The sequence below is a fragment of the Chelonia mydas genome, chromosome 1 (genome assembly GCF_015237465.2).
Source record: "Chelonia mydas isolate rCheMyd1 chromosome 1, rCheMyd1.pri.v2, whole genome shotgun sequence".
NCBI classification, from domain to species: domain Eukaryota; kingdom Metazoa; phylum Chordata; order Testudines; family Cheloniidae; genus Chelonia; species Chelonia mydas.
Window position 1 is genome coordinate 188,348,639 of NC_057849.1, and position 18,898 is coordinate 188,367,536.

The window sequence follows — 18,898 nt, forward strand, 5'->3', positions numbered from 1 at the left end:
GAGTAAAGCCTTGAAACTGAAATTCTGATATATACTGCAGAATGCACTGCACTGTATCTGAAAAAGGCACTATATGTTAGCTAATAGGAGACAGCAGGCTTCTCTGCACAGATTGAAGTTTCTTAGGTACTTTTTTAGCTTCCAAATAAGGAGAGATTAAAAATACTGGGTCTATTCATCTTTGAAAAGAGATGATTGAGGGGGGATATGATAGAAATCTATAAACTCCTGAATGGTGTGGATAAAGTATATAAGGACGTGTTATTTACCCTTTCACATAACACAAGAAAAAGGGCTCACTCAATTAAGTTAACAGGCAGCAGGTTTAAAACAAACAAAAGGAAGTACTTCCTCACACAACACTCAGTCAACCCGTGGAACTAATTGCCAGGGGATGTTGTGAAGGCCAAAACTATAACTAGATTTTAAAAAAAAAAAAGTTCATGGAAGATAAGTCCATTAATGGCTATTAGCCAGAATGTCCAGGAAGCAACCCCATGCTCTGGGTATCACTAAGTCTGTGATTGCCAGATGCTGGGACTGGATGACAAGGGATGTATCACTGGATGATTGCCTGGTTCTGTTCATTCCCTTTGAAGAATCTAGCATTGGACACTGATGAAAGACAAGTTATTGAGCTAGATGGACCATTGGTCTGACCTAATATGGTCGTGCTTATATTTAATATAACCCATACCTGGATTAGACCAATAACTTAAATAGCAGCACTTTTCATGACCATTTAAGTGTTCACTGCCTCTCATGCCATTGGCCTACAAGGGCACTGGACACATCTTTCTCCAAGGTCAATCTGCACTGAGTCTTCTATATACATACAGACCTACAAAGACACATACATATATACATACATGCAGATCACTCAACAAATCACTGAAATGTAGTCATCTCTGGTGTGGAACACACTGGAGTATTTGCTCCAACAATACTACTCAACAGCAGCTAGGCTCGGGGACGTGAAGAATAATCTGTCTAGCTGAAACTATCAGCAGAGCTGACAGTGACAGAAAGCAAGAATTTGGTCAAAAAGGACACCTGAATTAACAAGCAGACTGTTGTGAAATATGCCATCAACTCTTTAAAAATCACAAGGGTATAGGACCTTGGTAGTGTGTCTAATCTGAATGAGGTATTGTTAATAGCACAGTAGCCGCCTAATGTTCTTCTCAGGCATCAGTTCAATACTGAGAGCCACCTATTCAACTGCCAACCCAAACTTCCAGAAGCACCTTCAGTGTTCCTTAAAAGACCTCCCATTCAAAGAGTGACTAGGCTCCCTTCTGCTTAGCTTGTGAGAATTAGCTATGATAGATCACAGCTCAAAATGGTGTAACTATGATGGTAGCACCATGTAACGAGGCCTTCGCTTGCTCTCGCAGCAAATCAGCCAGAGACCCCTTCTGAGTGCAATCACCAGTGCTTTTTATTTTCAGTGTCATCTCCCACCACCTTCTATTTACAGTCTGCTCCAAACCAGCAACCTGGGGGACAGCTAGCTTCTCCAGCCAGCAGGGATGCACAGCCTTTGGCTCCTCCCTTTCCTTTCTCTTCCCCCCCCTTCACTTCCTTCCTGCCAGCTTTATATAGCCCCCTGGCTAATGAGGCCCACAGGTGCTTCTCTTCTAGCAATTAGGCATAGCATACTCAGCCAGCCCCAATTAATACTTCTTAATTGGAGCTGGGCTAACGGGGGCCTGGCTCAGGACCTCCTGGCCAGCACCCTGTTACACACCACAATTAAGTCTTTTGTTATTTTCTGAACTTCTGATAATTGCACAAAAGCAGAGTATTCTAACTATGCTGTTCAGTCCATTCAGAAATGCTATGGCAAGTTTGGGTGCCCACTGTTCCAGCAGGAAAACAGAGCATTAGAAACTTGTGCACGTATACGGGCGCACCAGTTGGAAAACAAACAACATGACATTAAATGTAGTGAAGAATAATTTATCTTACCTGTTGTAGCTGTGGTTGTAAAAGCTGGAAATGGCACTTTGTTATATACAGGGCCTGGGAATAGGCAAATAAAATCAGTTCTTAAAGAAGACAATAAACTTGTGTTTATAATAAGATCTTAAAAATAATTCACTTGTGTTGTGCCACAAGGTGAAAGCACCTCTACACATTGCAGCGATCTCAGTACCACTATGACTTTTCCTTTTTAAAAAACTCCTAAGTTTTTGCATAGAGGAGCATTATGTTGGTATTAGTAAATCCTATAGTCAAGTTTGGAAATCCTTGATTTGATTGATTGTCGATACAAATTCATTGCGGGGCTGACGTTATCAATATTTGGTGTTTGCTAAAAGAAGACTACTTTTAAGATATACATATGACAATCCCTCTACACGCTTATTTCCTCTTCAGAAACCATTCAAAATGGCTGAGATTTGAAGATTGACATGTAAACATTCTTCACTGGGAAGCACACCCATAACCAAATGTGACCAACTCTGGCTGCAAAGCAGCAAAGTCATTAACATTTTAAAGTTAAGACTGGACATACACAGTAGGAATGGTCACTAAGGAATGAATCATGTTCCCATTGCAGTGACAAATACAAAGTCTGTGCACTAGGGAGGAACGTGGTTGGCAGAGAAAGAGTGCACATGCATCTGAGTGCCAGTTGCCTGCTACCCCTTCCTTAATTATGGAGTGGGAAAAGAGATGACCCACAGCCATTACAGCAGTGGTTCTCAAACTTTTGTACTGGTGACCCCTTTCACATAGCAAGCCACTGAGTGTGACCTCCCCCCCTTATAAATTAAAAACACTTTTTTATACATTTAACACTATTATAAATGCTGGAGGCAAAGCAGGGCTTGGGGTGGAGGCCGACAGCGCGCGACCCCCCCCAAAATAACCTGACCCCCAGTTTGAGAACCCCTGCATTACAGCATGCCCAGGAATGCAGTTACTCTCTAGGCTGCTATGACCCCATGTCCATGAAGGCTTTCAACTACTTAATGCAGGGCAATTTCCCATTCAACTCCCACAATAGTGGAATACAAGGTACCCAGGTGGTGTTAACGGAATGCAGAGAGGGCTCCATGCATCCTACCCATTGGTTTGACTGTCTTCAGAGCCTTTTTCATCCCTTACTCTCACTGCCCATAATAATCTGGCCTTAACTCTGAGAAGTTTGACTTTCCAGACAGCTTCACTGCGCAAATGCATGCCTTTCCCCAGGAGTGCATATTGAAAAATGCTTGTTAATAATAACATACTGGTGCCTTGTAGCTAAGCCAGTGTATACTTAGCTGAAGACTGTAGCAGGCAGTGGTGTAACAGTAAATGGAATGAGTTCCCTTCCACATGTGCGGAAGCCAACTTTTTTTTTAAGCTGTTGTAGTTTATATTTGACAGATCCTTAGCACAGTTAAGGTCTTACCTTGAAACTGTGCACGCAGTATTGCCTGACACATGCTCATGTAATTTCTATACATACAATCTTCTATTTCCCAGAGCCTGGTATTTTGTTTTTGTTACTTTAAATTACAGAAAGCTCAATGCGTTCTGTGTTCTGAATATTTTAGATTTCAGATGTGTCATAATTAAAGATGACTTACCAGAAGAAATTACTATTTCTCCAGATGAAATATTGCATGTTTTATTCCCCAGGAAGGGAAAACTACACGTACACCAGAAAGTCTGATTAATGGCTGACTGGTTTGTACTTTGTATCTTCAGTATTGATCTCAATTCATAGAAACCTTCACCATCTTTTAGATTTTCAGCTTCAAGAGATATTCCTAAAAGTAAGATGGAAAAGCCATTAGTCCTTCTTTTATGCCCTGTCCGATAAATCAGAGCTGTGTGAAATGCTAGCTCTGAAAAACACACTCATACAGCTTAAGGTTTCTTAACTCAGATCTGGTACAAAGGTTTAATCCGATAAACACGATTGTTCCAAGTTATCACCTCCATGAATGGAATTGCGGTATGGGAGCCATCACTGCTGGTCAGCTGTTCTTCACTGACCGTAAGGATGTTCCTTCTGCACTGAAATGGGTACCCACAACCCTCCACCCAATTGCAGCACCAATTGCTTTTCTTTTGGCTTATAAGAATATTATTTCTGATTAACATTTATTACCTCCAAATTGGTCTTTAAGAATCTCTCCATCTGCATACCAGGTGAGGTTCGGCATGGGAAATGCCTTCCTTACAGTACAGGTAAGACTAGCCTATAGGATAGTAGGAATAAGTCAAGTTACTAGTTAAAACATTTCTGACATGATTTGCGTTAATATTCATTACAAAAATAATAATAAAAAAATTGTACTAACATATTGGCCATTCCCATTTAGTAAGAACCATTTACTTCTCTTTTAGGATGACGATGTTTCTTATCTAGTTCATTCTATTTCTACACTAAAAGGTAAGATTTATCAAGCTCAAAGGACTGCTAAATGGAATGTATAAGCATTTCATCCTCAATATAGATCTTTGAGTGAAAGCTGGGAGGATTGAAATTCATTATCCAATTCTGTTAGTGGCTTGAGAGAGATGAGATGGTGTTCTCAGTACTGTTCCTAGCAGATAGATAGACATCCATATTTAAAAAAAAAAACACATCATTTGTAATAGTCTGGATTCTCAGGGAAGTTTAGGACACAGCCTCCTTTATTTCAGATATTGTGACAGGTCCTCAGAAAGTCTTCCTGGCAAAGGATGTGCCAAGTACATAGAACTAGCTACCATAGAACTGGGCACACGGATGCCAAAGATTACAGAGACACGCATAAGCCTATGTGTTGCACCCTACGTGGAATAACAAAGGACAGAGCATACTTACTCCCAAGCATATGACACATTTACCCCTAACTGGGTTTTGTGGCAGCCAACAAAAGGCAAAGCCTGGGTAGACCTGAAGATTGGACTAACCTCTCTCTAGAGGGGGTGCCTCCACATTGGGGCATAGACATATCAATGGACAGTGAGCATGCGGAGCCTCACCATGCCAACGCTGCCTGTGTGTTGCACTAGATTAATTTTGTTTTAACATTTTGAAGTGCTAAAGGAAGCTCAGCTTTCTTTCACTTTAAAAGTAAGAAGTTTGTTTTATTATGGGGTAGTCACACACTACACGTCCATCCCTTCTGAAGAAAGCAAAGCATGTAAGTTGACTCCAAATGCATCACAATGGTTACAAACCACACATTAAGGATGGAGATTGACATATTTTTCTTGTCATAAGTCATCTCTGAAATCATGCTGTAATTGATTTTTTTCCTTCTGTTCTCCCCACAGCCCTTTGTCCTTCCTTTACTATAATCTCATTTATCAGTGCTTCTTAATGGCAAGTCCCAATTTGCTGTCCAGACTGGATTTTATTCCTTTTGGGGGGCTAAAACAGAGAGGGAAGGTGTTCAATATTTGGATGAGGAGAAGAAGAGTTAAAATCTCTTGAACATAAGCAGAATAGTGCAAATGAGACTGTGGTATTGAAAAGTCAGCACTGAAATAGGTCATGGGGGAAATTATGACAGTTCTATGCTCTGTGTCTGATATGTGGCTAATCTGAAAGCAGGATGGATGTGGTTTATGTCGCTTTTGTCTGCTGATAGCCTTTCATAGAAAAAACAGACTTCAGATTACAGAACTTATTTCAGGTGTTTACTGATCAAAAGGCTAAATTTGGCTGGTCAAAAACTATGCGGACAGATTTCATGACAATGCTGTCACCAGCTGGTCATCAGGCGACTGATCCATTTTATACTAAATATGATCTGAGCTGTAAGATTTGGGTACAGATTCTGAACATCCATAATTCTGAGTGTATTTCCTCTGCTTTGAGTCCCTCTGCTGATAATGTAAGCCATGTGCCCAAACTACATTACTGTTGGCAGAGGGTAGTGATAGATGGAGAAATGAGAGGTGTGCCTTAGAAACTCAACAGGGCTGCCATTAGGCAACGAGTGTGGCAATTTGAGACACAGGATGCACTTTTCAAATATAGATTGTGCAAAGGTGGTATTGTGTCACCTCTACAAGGACACCTCCACCTTAATCTTGGGGGTAGCCAGGGCTGGTCGGAGCCCAAGAGAAGTTAGAGCAGCTAAAGGGCTGTTTCAAGTTGCACTGGCTGGTAAAAAAGCCCCAGGGGGACTGTTACATAACTGGAAACAACTTGAGTGCAAAGTGGAATTCCAGCTTTACAGCTCCTTTTAAAATATACTGATTCCACAGCCACTTTTGCCTAGCTGTGCTCAGTGACATGGCAAAAATGCTATTTCATGTCTTTAGGCAGTATTACTCCCAGCAAGCTCGTGCCTGCAGTTCATACAATCAACTGGCTTTCCAGGAATCTATCCATGCGGGAAGACAATCTCCCTGCCTCCTTCCACTGTCAGGTAACAGAAGGAAATGTGATTGGCTAACACAATAATTGAGTTATGAGTTTTCTATAATTGGAAGATAGCTGTTGCAAGGACCTACGGTTTGGCTTAAAATCTCGTAGCTGGGGAAAAACAGCAGCCTCATCTCAATCAATCTAGTGACAATTTCATCAGGCAGGCTTGCTGAAATTCTTCTTTGGCCCAAGAGGCCCCCTAGCAAAGGATTTGGTTTTGCATTTTGTCTATTTTTCACAAGCTTACCGGTTTGGTTATCTCCGATTTTGTTCATGCTCATCTCCCCTTATCCTACGCCCCCAAAGGCCACGCACAATTGTTCCCAACAGTAAACAGCAAACTTACCCGACCAACAATCAGTTTTAATCAACCATTAGTAGCTAATTATTCAAGTAATTTGGGGAGCTTCCACCAGTTCCCCTGTGAGGCTGTTCCACAGCCGAATAGAGCTCTCTATAAAAACATTTTTCCTGATAAACAGTCTCAATTTTCCTTTGTTCAGTTTCTTATCACCAAAACTGCTAGTAATACCCCCTTGGATCATCCTCAACAACTCCCTCCTTGATGCGTATGAAGGTGCAGTCAAGCATCAACATACTTACTCCTGCAAAAATGTTCTGGGATCTTTTACAATCAGTAGCAGGCAATAGTTGTGCTTGATGTCTAGTTTAAGCACACAGCTCCAAACCAATAAGCTGGTTCATGAATAGCTCAGATGAACGAACATGAATACTGAACTTAAATCACTGATGTGACTTCCTGAGGTCCCTGAGCATTCTGTCAATTTTAAAATCACTCACCTCCTCTATGCTCCCATTGGAACTATTTTGGAGGGCAATGGAGATTTCCGGTTTGGCTGAAAAGCAAATAAAATACATGTTAACAAAACTGACAGCAATCACCAAAGTAATTTAGCTTCTTACAAGAGTCTTAGTATTGTCTTTCCTAAAATTGATACCAAAATCAACATATGCCTTTTTATAATGACATGTGTGGTTAGTACACACTAAATACTGAAGAAGAGGGGAAGAGGCTGACACTTGTAATTGCTACTTCTAGTATATCCTAAGATCTGTATTGTATCTTACTGTTTTTAATTATCCTAGTATCTGAGACATATGTACCCAAGAAATTAGTTCATAACATCTTATATACAGAATGATGATGGTCATAGCCACAGGAGGAGGAAGACTAGGAGTATTTTCTTGCCGTCAATGTGTTTCATTTGAGTACAGGTGACTATACTAACATGAGCTTGCATATATTTTTAAGCCTGTCTAAATGAATTTTTTTTTTCTTCTTAAAACAAATTGCTGAACTATCATTCAAAAATAAAAGGTGCATTCTGGCACCAGTGAACGTTCAGGTCACTAATAATGTCTAAGGACTTATTAGTTTAGTTACCAACCCTTCAGACAGATTGTGGCTAGTGAACAATGAACCTCAAAAGATTTGGACTAAACCCCCCAAAATTAAATGCTTATCTCAACCTTCCCTTACTCTCTAGCCCTCTTTCGGCTGCAAAACTGGACTAGAAATCTCAGGTAACCAAGGGTTTCTTCTGAGAATTTCGGTTCTTCCTATTTCCTGCCTACAGCTTTCCAGATTTCAGCTGTGTTGCCTTTGCTCTCTATCACAAAATGTTTGCCCAGGTCACCTCTATATCACCACGGCATTACTTCACTGAGGAATTCTGCCCACATCTGTCTGTCACATCAGAGTAATGCAAAGCTGTTCTGTTCAGATCAATTCATCCATAACTGTGGCTTTCTTTCGTCACATCTTATTGCTTTTGGAATCTTTGGCATGTGTGTTCAGTTTTGCTGACTTGTTTTACTTGGACTGGCTCAGGTTTTAGTTTCAGGGGTTTGGGTGTTTGCTTGTGTTGTATGTGACATGTTGCGGGTGTTATTTGTGGTTTGTTGGGTTTTTTGGAGGGGTTCTCGCTATTGTCTACAGATACTGTACTGGAAAGCTGGTGCTTTCAGATATTCTGCTTCTTACCCTAGCTTTAACTAGGCAGCACAGCAGAATGAAAAACAATGGGCTGGGAAGAAAACAGCCACACTTTTTCAAACCTCAGAAATGTTGAATATTGGATGAAGATTAAGCCAGAATTTATTATATCTTAGCCATTTTTGCGCACTCCTCTTGTATGTATTTATTTTAAATCACAGCTGGACAATTTTTTCCCCAAGTCCATGTTGGTTTCTGGCCATGCTATTTTCTCCATTTCATGATATGTTTGGTGCACAACTATTCAATCCTGCATCTACGGAAAAAGGAATTGGAAGATCTAAGGTCTTTTCCATCTAACTTCTAAGCTTCTATTAATTGTTTGGCATCCATTTAGCTTTCTAGGATCTTTACAGATGTTTCGGGATCAGGAGGAATTCAGTATCTAGCACAGTGATTTCTGCGGTTGGACTTGTCAATCATTGGCAAGTTGAGACTTGAAAAATAACAGTTCTCACTAACTTAACTCAGCGCACTCAGTTTGAGAAAAGGCATGTTCACTAAGCACATAGTTCCAGAAGTCTTCTATTAACCCCCGCCTCATAATTGCTTATTGACTTTTTACAGGGGGCTAGAAAAATCCATCAGGTCCCTGACTTTGCTTTTATATCATATCTTACTTGAACTGTAACATAGACCCAATATAACACTTAATTGCTATCACTGACTCTTACACACAGGGTCACAGTCTCTACTATGCCAAGTTAAAACGGACACAGCAGTGAGATAGGGAGGGCTGTTAGGGAGAAAGCTACAGCTCCCTCATTCTCTGTCCAGCTCCAGTGCAGTATCCATAGCGGAGGGTCTGATGCAACCTGAGATGGCTAGTTGTCATCCCCAAGTGACCATATGAGGTCTGGGGACTGCTGAATCGGTGTGCTATGGGCACTCCCCCTGCTTACCCCTCCCCAGCTCCTATACTAGGATGAATGATGCCTATTAAGAACTCTTTGACACCGGGGTAGTCTCAACAATAATTGTATTCAGTCTCTACTCCTTCTGCACCACTGCTGGACAGAGTGCGTCCCATAGTATTGTATACAGCACATATACTGACACGGCACATGGGTATTAAAAATATAGACATACACATGCACCATAGTGGAGGAGAAAGGAGAGTGAACACTAGTCATTTCACCTGATAAAATACCAGGGGAAAGAGAAGCAAGCTGCAGTCCCTGTGACCTGCACTCTGTTTTCCTTCCGGACATGTGTGACTAAGATTTGAGAGACCTCAAGTCATCTTCTGAATCCCCCTCCAACCTTTCTGCTGACTGGGGACCAGGAGGGGAAGAGTGCCCAAGACAGAAGCTATATAAGGCAGTCCAATTGCTAGGGATTGGGCTGAGGCTACCACAGGGCCCTCAAAGAGCATAGCATTGCACAGCAAAAGGTTTTGGTTTGTCTAGTTTGTGCTGAAGTCTGCTCTGCTTCTGCCCCCTCCCATTTCCTGCTAACATGCTGGTGTACGTGTCTCTGTGCACAGCCACCCCGACACAAGTTTACATGAACAGCAAGCAAAGGATATTAATGTCTAACTTATCATACGCAGAACAAGGGGCTATTCTAATTGCAGTGGTTTCAATACTTTTCAGTGCTCAAGGGTCTATCCAGGTTACACTAATTATTTGTCAAACGTCCCTTTTCAAATTTAAAAGTCATTTCTGACTCACACAAGCGCAAGAGGAAATCTCAGACCATCAACTTCTATTTTTGTGTCTCACCTCAGCGTGTGACAGCCCCAAAGAGTTTCCTTTTTCAAAAAATATTGCTTCCTGCTGAATCTTTGCATTCTGGGCATCAGCCCAGTGTGAGATGTGTTGGAGACTCCTGAGAGCAGGTGGTTATATAATGGATATGTGGACAGCCCCTCCACTCGATGCTCATTCATTTTAGCAACCCTGGAGTTGTACCTTCCAAGACTCAGTGGACTATAAGCAGATTAATCACTCTCACAACTCCCCATGTCTTTGACACAGCAAACAATGCTGTCCACTTGTATTTCAGCAGTTTCCAAGCAGCTTTCCTACACTATTTGAAACAGAACAGAGCAAGATTTGATAAAATAGTTATATGGGATGCCTCATTTTGTGGGTGCCCAGTCTGTGACAACTCAAAGGGTTCCGATTTTCAGAGGGTGGATCAGTAATTTTCTGAGAATCAGGCCCTTTTAATGTGTTTAAGGTGAGGCATAAAAAAAAATGACGCACCCAAAATCACTAGTTACTTACTAAAATCTTAGCCGTGATATATAATTGACCTGATCACAAGCCAATAAGGGCTACACTTTTATATGATCTCAGTAACAAGGGCACAATGAGCTTGACTGTGAAAGTGCATGAATGCCCAACTGTTACCAAACTTGCACATACAGATGAGCTACTTACACACCTGTTTGCATGTTGACTGTCTATTTGTATACCCAGTAAGGTACTTTCCACAGATGCTTTCCTCAGTGTTGCAGGTGCTGGCACCAGATACTGGAAATTTGGCCTTAAGTGTTTGTTAAGAAATGTGGGTTTATTCTCTGAAGTAATTCACAAGAACAAAATGGCAGTCTGCGTAGCATGAATCAGAAGTATTCATAATGCGAAAAAGGAAGAGTCATCATAAACTGCTTACCAAATACTTTCACTTTGGTGATGTTCGTCAGGATTCTTTCAGGATGGTACATCACACGACAAGAGAACACCTTGCCATCGTCAACCATTTTGATTGGGGAAATCTTTAGTGCATTGTCTGGACCTAGCTGAATTCTTTCCTTACACAATAGGCTATCAGTCTTATTCACATCCTGGTGGTAGAACTCTTTGATAAGAGTTGTTTCTTCACGTCCATATTCCCCCTGTTTAAAACACAGACAGATATTTCTTCCAGTCACAAACTCCTCCCTCCCTCCATCACAACCATTTCCTTCTCACCTTTGAGTCAAAGCCTCAGGGATCAATCAATCAATCAAGCTTAGCACTTTTCATATAGCCTTTTCAATTCCTGGATCTCCGGGCACATCACAGAAAAGGTCATGATCTCCATTTTACAAATGGAGGAAATAGACACAGAGTAGCTGGTTGGCGAGCTTATGATCAAGTCTCCTGAATTGTAGTCCTGAGGCTTAGACAGGAACCATACTGTGTCCTTCCCACCTATAGCTACCCTTCCACACAGTGTTAGGCAACTTTAGCACATTTAAGACTAGAGAAAAATTAGAGACTTCTCTTAATCTTTTGATTTTTTTTAAATTTCTAGTTGCATCCAACTAACTGAAAAGCTGAACTTCATCATCTTTTTTTGACTCCTGTGTGCCAGAGCTAGTAGCAATGCCTAGAGTTAAGATTGATTCCCTTTCAATGTGCGTTTGTACACATACAATCTCAACATGTGCCATATATTTGCACATTCTGAAATGCAGAACTTTTGCTCTTTTTTTCCAATTCATAGTTTGAATTAACATCACCAAATATAAATTAGCACAATATGCAGACTTGTCCTACAAAATTTCTAAGTTTAGGATAAATGTAGTACAAAGAAGAGGAGATCCAAACTGATAGCCAAAGGGGACAGAGCCACTAGAGAAAATAAAAGTTATGCTTATATTTGAAGGTCAGATTAACAAAGACACTATCAATTAGAGCTTTTCAAGAGTAACAGGTGCCAACAGATATAAACCTCAAAAAGAGCAAACAAGGTACAGAAATTAATGAGCAATGCTAAGGACATAGTTTGCTCATCTTCATCTCTGAACTACTGAAAGTAATTACAAGACAAAGTTGGAAAAAATACAGAAAAGTAACTGCAATGCAAAAAATAACTTGTTCAGCTCAAAGCCAAGAGCTTCTAAATTTGTTTTGTATGTGGTTTCACATGTCTAAGCAACTCTGTTTGAGAGTAGTTTTGTTCTCCCCATTTTTAAATTGAAAGTTAGCAGCAAGCAAAAATACCCATATGTAGTCTCACATTCTATTTCTGAAATCACCAGACACATTACTTATCAAACAACCAGGAGCAGTTCAGATAACCCTGAATGACGTTGAACATTTGGTAGTGCTCAAACAAATTAAGAATTTAACAACTTTTAAAAAAAATGATGCAGAGGGTTTTTTGGTTTTGTTTTTAATTTGGTCATTCAATTTACCAATTTCACTACCCTTTCCAACACTCTTTTTGGTTTCATTTATTTTGTGAAAAATTAAACCACCATAGCCATGTTTTTTCTTTGTTTTCAAACACACTGTTTCCGGTGGTATGTATGCCGCTTGTCAACTGTGGAGACACTGCATTTCTAGCTTTTCCTCCCTGTTGTCACAGTCTGTTTTCTCAGGTACTGAAATTACCTATACCATTTGTCTAACAAACCTTTACTTTAACTGTTTGCAGTCCCCTGTGCAAAGTATAACATTTCTATTTGCTATGTTTTTTCCTTACTTTTTAACCAATAATGGAGAGTAGTTATACTTACCATTAGCCATTTCAAAGGATACTTGGACAAATTTACAGAAGTCATGTTCTCAAGGCATGGAATTTCCAGTGTTTCGTTTAATAGCACTTCCACCACCCCATAGTGCTTCTCATCTTTTACAATTGTAGCAAAAAGCAAGAAGAACAAAGAAAATGATTAGAACAATATGTGGTGTGCTCTAAAACAAAACATGCATTGCTCTGCTGTTCCTATGCTATTGATTCCATAGAATAGGCACTATTTTAAAAGAAAAATCAGTTAAAATACTTCCAAAGCACAATAATCTTTTAAAGACTTATTTGCTAACTGAAAACCACGGTCCCAATTCTGCAAGCAACCCTATACCTGAAAGTTCCATTGAGTTTAGCAGGAATATTGTAATGGAGTACTTGCAAAAGAAATTCCGCTAGTTGTAGAATCAAGATTTACTCTCAGAAGGGAAACTTGGAAAGGAGGGGGGGGGAAATGAGTTTGTTCCCTTCCTTCTGAGACACATAAGAGTCTGAAATTTCCAATTTCTTCTACTGGAATAAACCTTAACACTAATTTTCCCATCTTTGGTACTTTTCATCTGAGATGCTCAAGGAGCTTTACAAACATTGACTAAGCTTTGCACCATCTCATGTGAGTGAAGTATACTCCCTGTTTTACTGATGAGGAAAGAGACAGAGGCATTAAGCGAGTTGATCCAGGTCACACAGACAGTGGCACAGCTGGAAATGGAGCACAGAACTCCTAAAACCCCAACCTTTTTCTACTATTGAGTCTCCTTTTTTAAAACAATCATGCTGGGTTATTTTCCTTCCAATAACATCTTTGCCCAGGAAAGTTTTGTTTAGTAATCACACAACAAAATTTAGATATGGATGCAACAGTCTGAGCGCACATTCCCTCTCCCATAACAGCAGTATGCTTGAAATAGTAATAACTAGGGCTGTCAAGCAATTAAAAAATGTAATTGTGATTAATCGCACTGTTAAAGAATAATAGAACACCATTTATTTAAGGTTTTTTTGGATGTTTTCTACATTTTCAAATATATTGATTTCAATTACCACACAGAATACAAACTATACACTAAAAGAAAAGGAGTACTTGTGGCACCTTAGAGACTAACCAATTTATTTGAGCATGAGCTTTCGTGAGCTACAGCTCACTTCATCGGATGCATACTGTGGAAACTGCAGAAGACATTATATACACAGAGACCATGAAACAATACCTCCTCCCACCCCCTCTCCTGCTGGTAATAGCTTATCTAAAGTGATCATCAAGTTGGGCCATTTCCAGCACAAATCCAGGTTTTCTCACCCTCCGCCCCCTACCCCCCACAAACTCACTCTCCTGCTGGTAATAGCCCATCCAAAGTGACCACTCTCTTTACAATGTGTATGATAATCAAGGTGGGCCATTTCCAGCACAAATCCAGGTTTTCTCACCCCTCCCCACCCCCCTCCAAAAACCACACACACAAACTCACTCTCCTGCTGGTAATAGCTTATCCAAAGTGACCACTCTCCTTACAATGTGTATGAAAATCAAGGTGGGCCATTTCCAGCACAAATCCAGGTTTTCTTACCCCCACCCCCCTTTTCCAAAAAACACACACACACAAACTCACTCTCCTGCTGGTAATAGCTTGTCCAAAGTGACCACTCTCCCTACAATGTGCATGATAATCAAGGTGGGCCATTTCCAGCATAAATCCAAGTTTAACCAGAACGTCTGAGGGGGGGGGAGGTAGGAAAAAACAAGGGGAAATAGGCTACCTTGCATAATGACTTAGCCACTCCCAGTCTCTATTTAAGCCTAAATTAATAGTATCCAATTTGCAAATGAATTCCAATTCAGCAGTTTCTCGCTGGAGTCTGGATTTGAAGTTTTTTTGTTGTAAGATAGCGACCTTCATGTCTGTGATTGCGTGACCAGAGAGATTGAAGTGTTCTCCGACTGGTTTATGAATGTTATAATTCTTGACATCTGATTTGTGTCCATTTATTCTTTTACGTAGAGACTGTCCAGTTTGACCAATGTACATGGCAGAGGGGCATTGCTGGCACATGATGGCATATATCACATTGGTGGATGTGCAGGTGAACGAGCCTCTGATAGTGTGGCTGATGTTATTAGGCCCTGGGATGGTGTCCCCTGAATAGATATGTGGGCACAGTTGGCAACGGGCTTTGTTGCAAGGATAGGTTCCGGAGTTAGTGGTTCTGTTGTGTGGTATGTGGTTGTTGGTGAGTATTTGCTTCAGGTTGGGGCGCTGTCTGTAGGCAAGGACTGGCCTGTCTCCCAAGATTTGTGAGAGTGTTGGGTCATCCTTCAGGATAGGTTGTAGATCCTTGATAATGCGTTGGAGGGGTTTCAGTTGGGGGCTGAAGGTGACGGCTAGTGGCGTTCTGTTATTTTCTTTGTTAGGCCTGTCCTGTAGTAGGTGACTTCTGGGAACTCTTCTGGCTCTATCAATCTGTTTCTTCACTTCCGCAGGTGGGTATTGTAGTTGTAAGAATGCTTGATAGAGATCTTGTAGGTGTTTGTCTCTGTCTGAGGGGTTGGAGCAAATGCGGTTGTATCTTAGAGCTTGGCTGTAGACGATGGATCGTGTGGTGTGGTCAGGGTGAAAGCTGGAGGCATGTAGGTAGGAATAGCGGTCAGTAGGTTTCCGGTATAGGGTGGTGCTTATGTGACCATTGTTTATTAGCACTTGACTGAGAAAACCTGGATTTGTGCTGGAAATGGCCCACCTTGATTATCATGCACATTGTAGGGAGAGTGGTCACTTTGGATAAGCTATTATCAGCAGGAGAGTGAGTTTGTGTGTGTGTGTTTTTTGGAAAAGGGGGGGGGGTGAGAAAACCTGGATTTGTGCTGGAAATGGCCCACCTTGATTTTCATACACATTGTAAGGAGAGTGGTCACTTTGGATAAGCTATTACCAGCAGGAGAGTGAGTTTGTGGGGGGGGGGGGAGGGGGCGGAGGGTGAGAAAACCTGGATTTGTGCTGGAAATGGCCCAACTTGATGATCACTTTAGATAAGCTATTACCAGCAGGAGAGTGGGGTGGGAGGAGGTATTGTTTCATGGTCTCTGTGTATATAATGTCTTCTGCAGTTTCCACAGTATGCATCCGATGAAGTGAGCTGTAGCTCACGAAAGCTCATGCTCAAATAAATTGGTTAGTCTCTAAGGTGCCACAAGTACTCCTTTTCTTTTTGCGAATACAGACTAACACGGCTGTTACAAAGTGTACACTGCTCACTTTATATTATTATTTTTTATTACAAATATTTACACGGTAAAAAACAAAAGAAATATTATTTTTCAGTTCACTTAATACAAGTACTGTAGTGCAATCTCTTTACTGTGAAAGTGCAACTTACAAATGTAGAATTATGTACCAAAAAACTGCTCAAAAATAAAATAATGTAAAACTTTAGAGCCTACAAGTCTACTCAGTCCTACTTCTTGTTCAGCCCATCGCTCAGACAAAAAAGTTTGTTTACATTTGCAGGAGATAATGCTACCAGCTTCTTATTTACAATGTCACCTGAAAGTGACAACAGTTGTTGCATGGCACTGTTGTAGCTGGCGTCGCCAGATGCGCTCAAGATTCATATATGCCTTCATGCTTCAACCACCATTCCAGAGGACATGCATCCATGCCGATGACGGGTTCTGCTTGATAACCATCCACAGGAGTGCGGACTGATGCATGTTCATTTTCATCATCTGAGTCAGATGCCACCAGCAAAAGGTTAATTTTTCTTTTTTGGTGGTTTGGCTCTGTCATTTCTGCATTGGAGTGTTGCTCTTTTAAGACTTCTGAAAGCATGCTCCACACCTCGTCCCAATCAGATTTTGGAAGGCAATTCAGATTCTTAAACCTTGGGTTGAGTGCTGTAGCTATCTCTAGAAAGCTCATATTGGTACCTCCTTCGCGTTTTGTCAAATATGAGGTGAAAGCGTTCTTAAAACAAACAACATGTGCTGGGTCATCATCTGAGATTCCTGTAACATGAAATATATGGCCAAATGCAGGTAAAACAGAGCAGGAGACATACAATTCTCCCCCAAGGAGTTCAGTCACAAATTTAATAAACACATTTTTTTTTTTAATGAGCGTCATCATCATGGAAGCATGTCCCCTGGAATGGTGGCCAAAGCATGAAGGGGCATACGAATTATTTAGCATATCTGGCTCGTAAATACCTTGCAATGCCAGTTTACAAAAAAGCTATGCAAATGCCTGTTCTCACTTTCAGGTGACATTGTAAATAAGAAGAGGGCAGCATTATCTCCTGTAAATGTAAACAAACTTATTTGTCTCAGCGATGGGCTGAATAAGAAGTAGGACTGAGTGGACTTGTAGGCTCTAAAGTTTTACATTGTTTTGTTTTTTGAGTGCAGTTATGTAACAATATATCTACATTTGTAAGTTGCACTTTCACAATAAAGAGATTGCACTACAGTACTTGTATGAGGTGTGACAAAGCTCCTCCTCTGCCTTGGTGGGTCCTGCGCTTATTGGCGGATTTGCTCGCCTCAGAGGTTCACAGAAGCTCTCAGTTTGGCCACTTTCGTGGCTCAATTCTGCTGTTCACTCAGTTAGCCTCATCACTGGCCAGCATGGGGAAAAGGAAGAAGAACAATTCCCTGCAGTCTCTGCTGATCCACCTAGTCGATCAGGGAACAGGCCAGAGACCTTCCCCTCTGGTGGAACCCACAGTCCAATTCAACCCCTCCAGTATCAAGTAGGGAGTTGGGGGGATGGAGGGAACCCGGGCCCGCCCTCTACTCTGTGTTCCAGCCCAGGGCCCTGTGGATTGCAGCTGTGTACAGTGGCTCCTGTAACAGCTGTGTGACAGCTCCAACTCCCTGGGCTACTTCCCCATGGCCTTCTCCCAACACCTTCTTTATTCTCACCACAGGACCTTCCTCCTGATGTCAGATAATGCTTGTACTTCTCAGTCTTCCAGTAGTACGCCTTCTCACTCTCAGCTTCTTGTCCTTCTTGCTCCCAGCTCCCCGCACGCACACCACAAACTGAAGTGAGCTCCTTTTTAAACTCCAGTGCCCTGATTCGCCAGCCTGTCTTAATTGATTCTGGCAGTTTCTTGATTGGCTGTAGGTGTCCTAATTAGCCTGCCTGCCTGAATTGTTTCCAGAAAGTTCCTGATTGTTCTGGAAACTTCCCTGTTACCTTACCCAGGGAAAAGGGACCTACTTACCCTGGGGCTAATATATCTGCCTTCTATCACTCTCCTGTAGCCATTTGTCCTGATCCTTTCACAGAGGTGAATTGAAAAATATTATTTCTTTTATCATTTTTACAATGCAAATATTGGTAATAAAAATAATAATATAAAGTGTACAGTGTACACTTTGTATTCTGTGTTGTAATTGAAATAAATATGTTTGAAAATGTAGAAAAACATCCACAATATTTAATAAATTTCAATTGGTAGTCTATTGTTTAACATTGTGATTAAAAGTGCGATTAATCTCAATTAAATTTTTTAATCGCAATTAATTTCTTTAATTAAGTTGGGCTGTCAATTAATCACAGTTTAGTAAAAACCAAGTGTCTGCACTCAGCTTCTTTCCCTGCATTATTTTCCACCCTAGTGTCCCCACTCAAGGCTGAAATACAGGCATTAAAAGGTAGAGCAATTATATAACTAACTAAATACAAATGTGGATTAAGAAATGCCATCAAACACAAGATGCCTTTTTTTTTTTTTTTTTTTAAAGCTGATGCTCTGCTCTGATGTACAGAGGTCAGACACCCATGCTGGTTTTATCAGTGTCCTTGGATATAATTCCTGTGTGGTGCTGCTGGATTGTCTGCAGGACCCGGTGGGGTGGATGGGATTGCTGAAGGTTAACTCCATTTGCTCCTTACAAGGAGACCTCAGAAGGTTCTGAAGATTCACTGCTCATCCTTCCTGAGGCTCTGCAATGCAAGGTCATCACACCAGGTGCTATTCTGTTGTCTCTCTTGTTCCCCATGTATCAGGGGCCACTAAGAGGGGACTGACATATTTCAGTCTGC

At 41.1% G+C, this 18,898-nt stretch overlaps 1 protein-coding gene across 2 annotated transcripts in view; it reads right to left on the minus strand.

The window, feature by feature from the left end:
• CD96 (CD96 molecule) overlaps nt 1-18,898 on the minus strand; it is a 41,894-nt gene that overhangs the window by 15,247 nt on the left and 7,749 nt on the right. For both annotated transcript variants that reach the window (XM_027820054.3, XM_027820055.3), the window contains exons 3-8: nt 12,844-12,956; nt 11,010-11,232; nt 7,172-7,227; nt 4,112-4,202; nt 3,585-3,767; nt 1,972-2,025 (exon numbers count right to left, since the gene is read on the minus strand). In XM_027820054.3, coding sequence (XP_027675855.2) covers nt 1,972-2,025; nt 3,585-3,767; nt 4,112-4,202; nt 7,172-7,227; nt 11,010-11,232; nt 12,844-12,956 — 720 coding nt within the window. The remainder of the gene's footprint in view (nt 1-1,971; nt 2,026-3,584; nt 3,768-4,111; nt 4,203-7,171; nt 7,228-11,009; nt 11,233-12,843; nt 12,957-18,898) is intronic.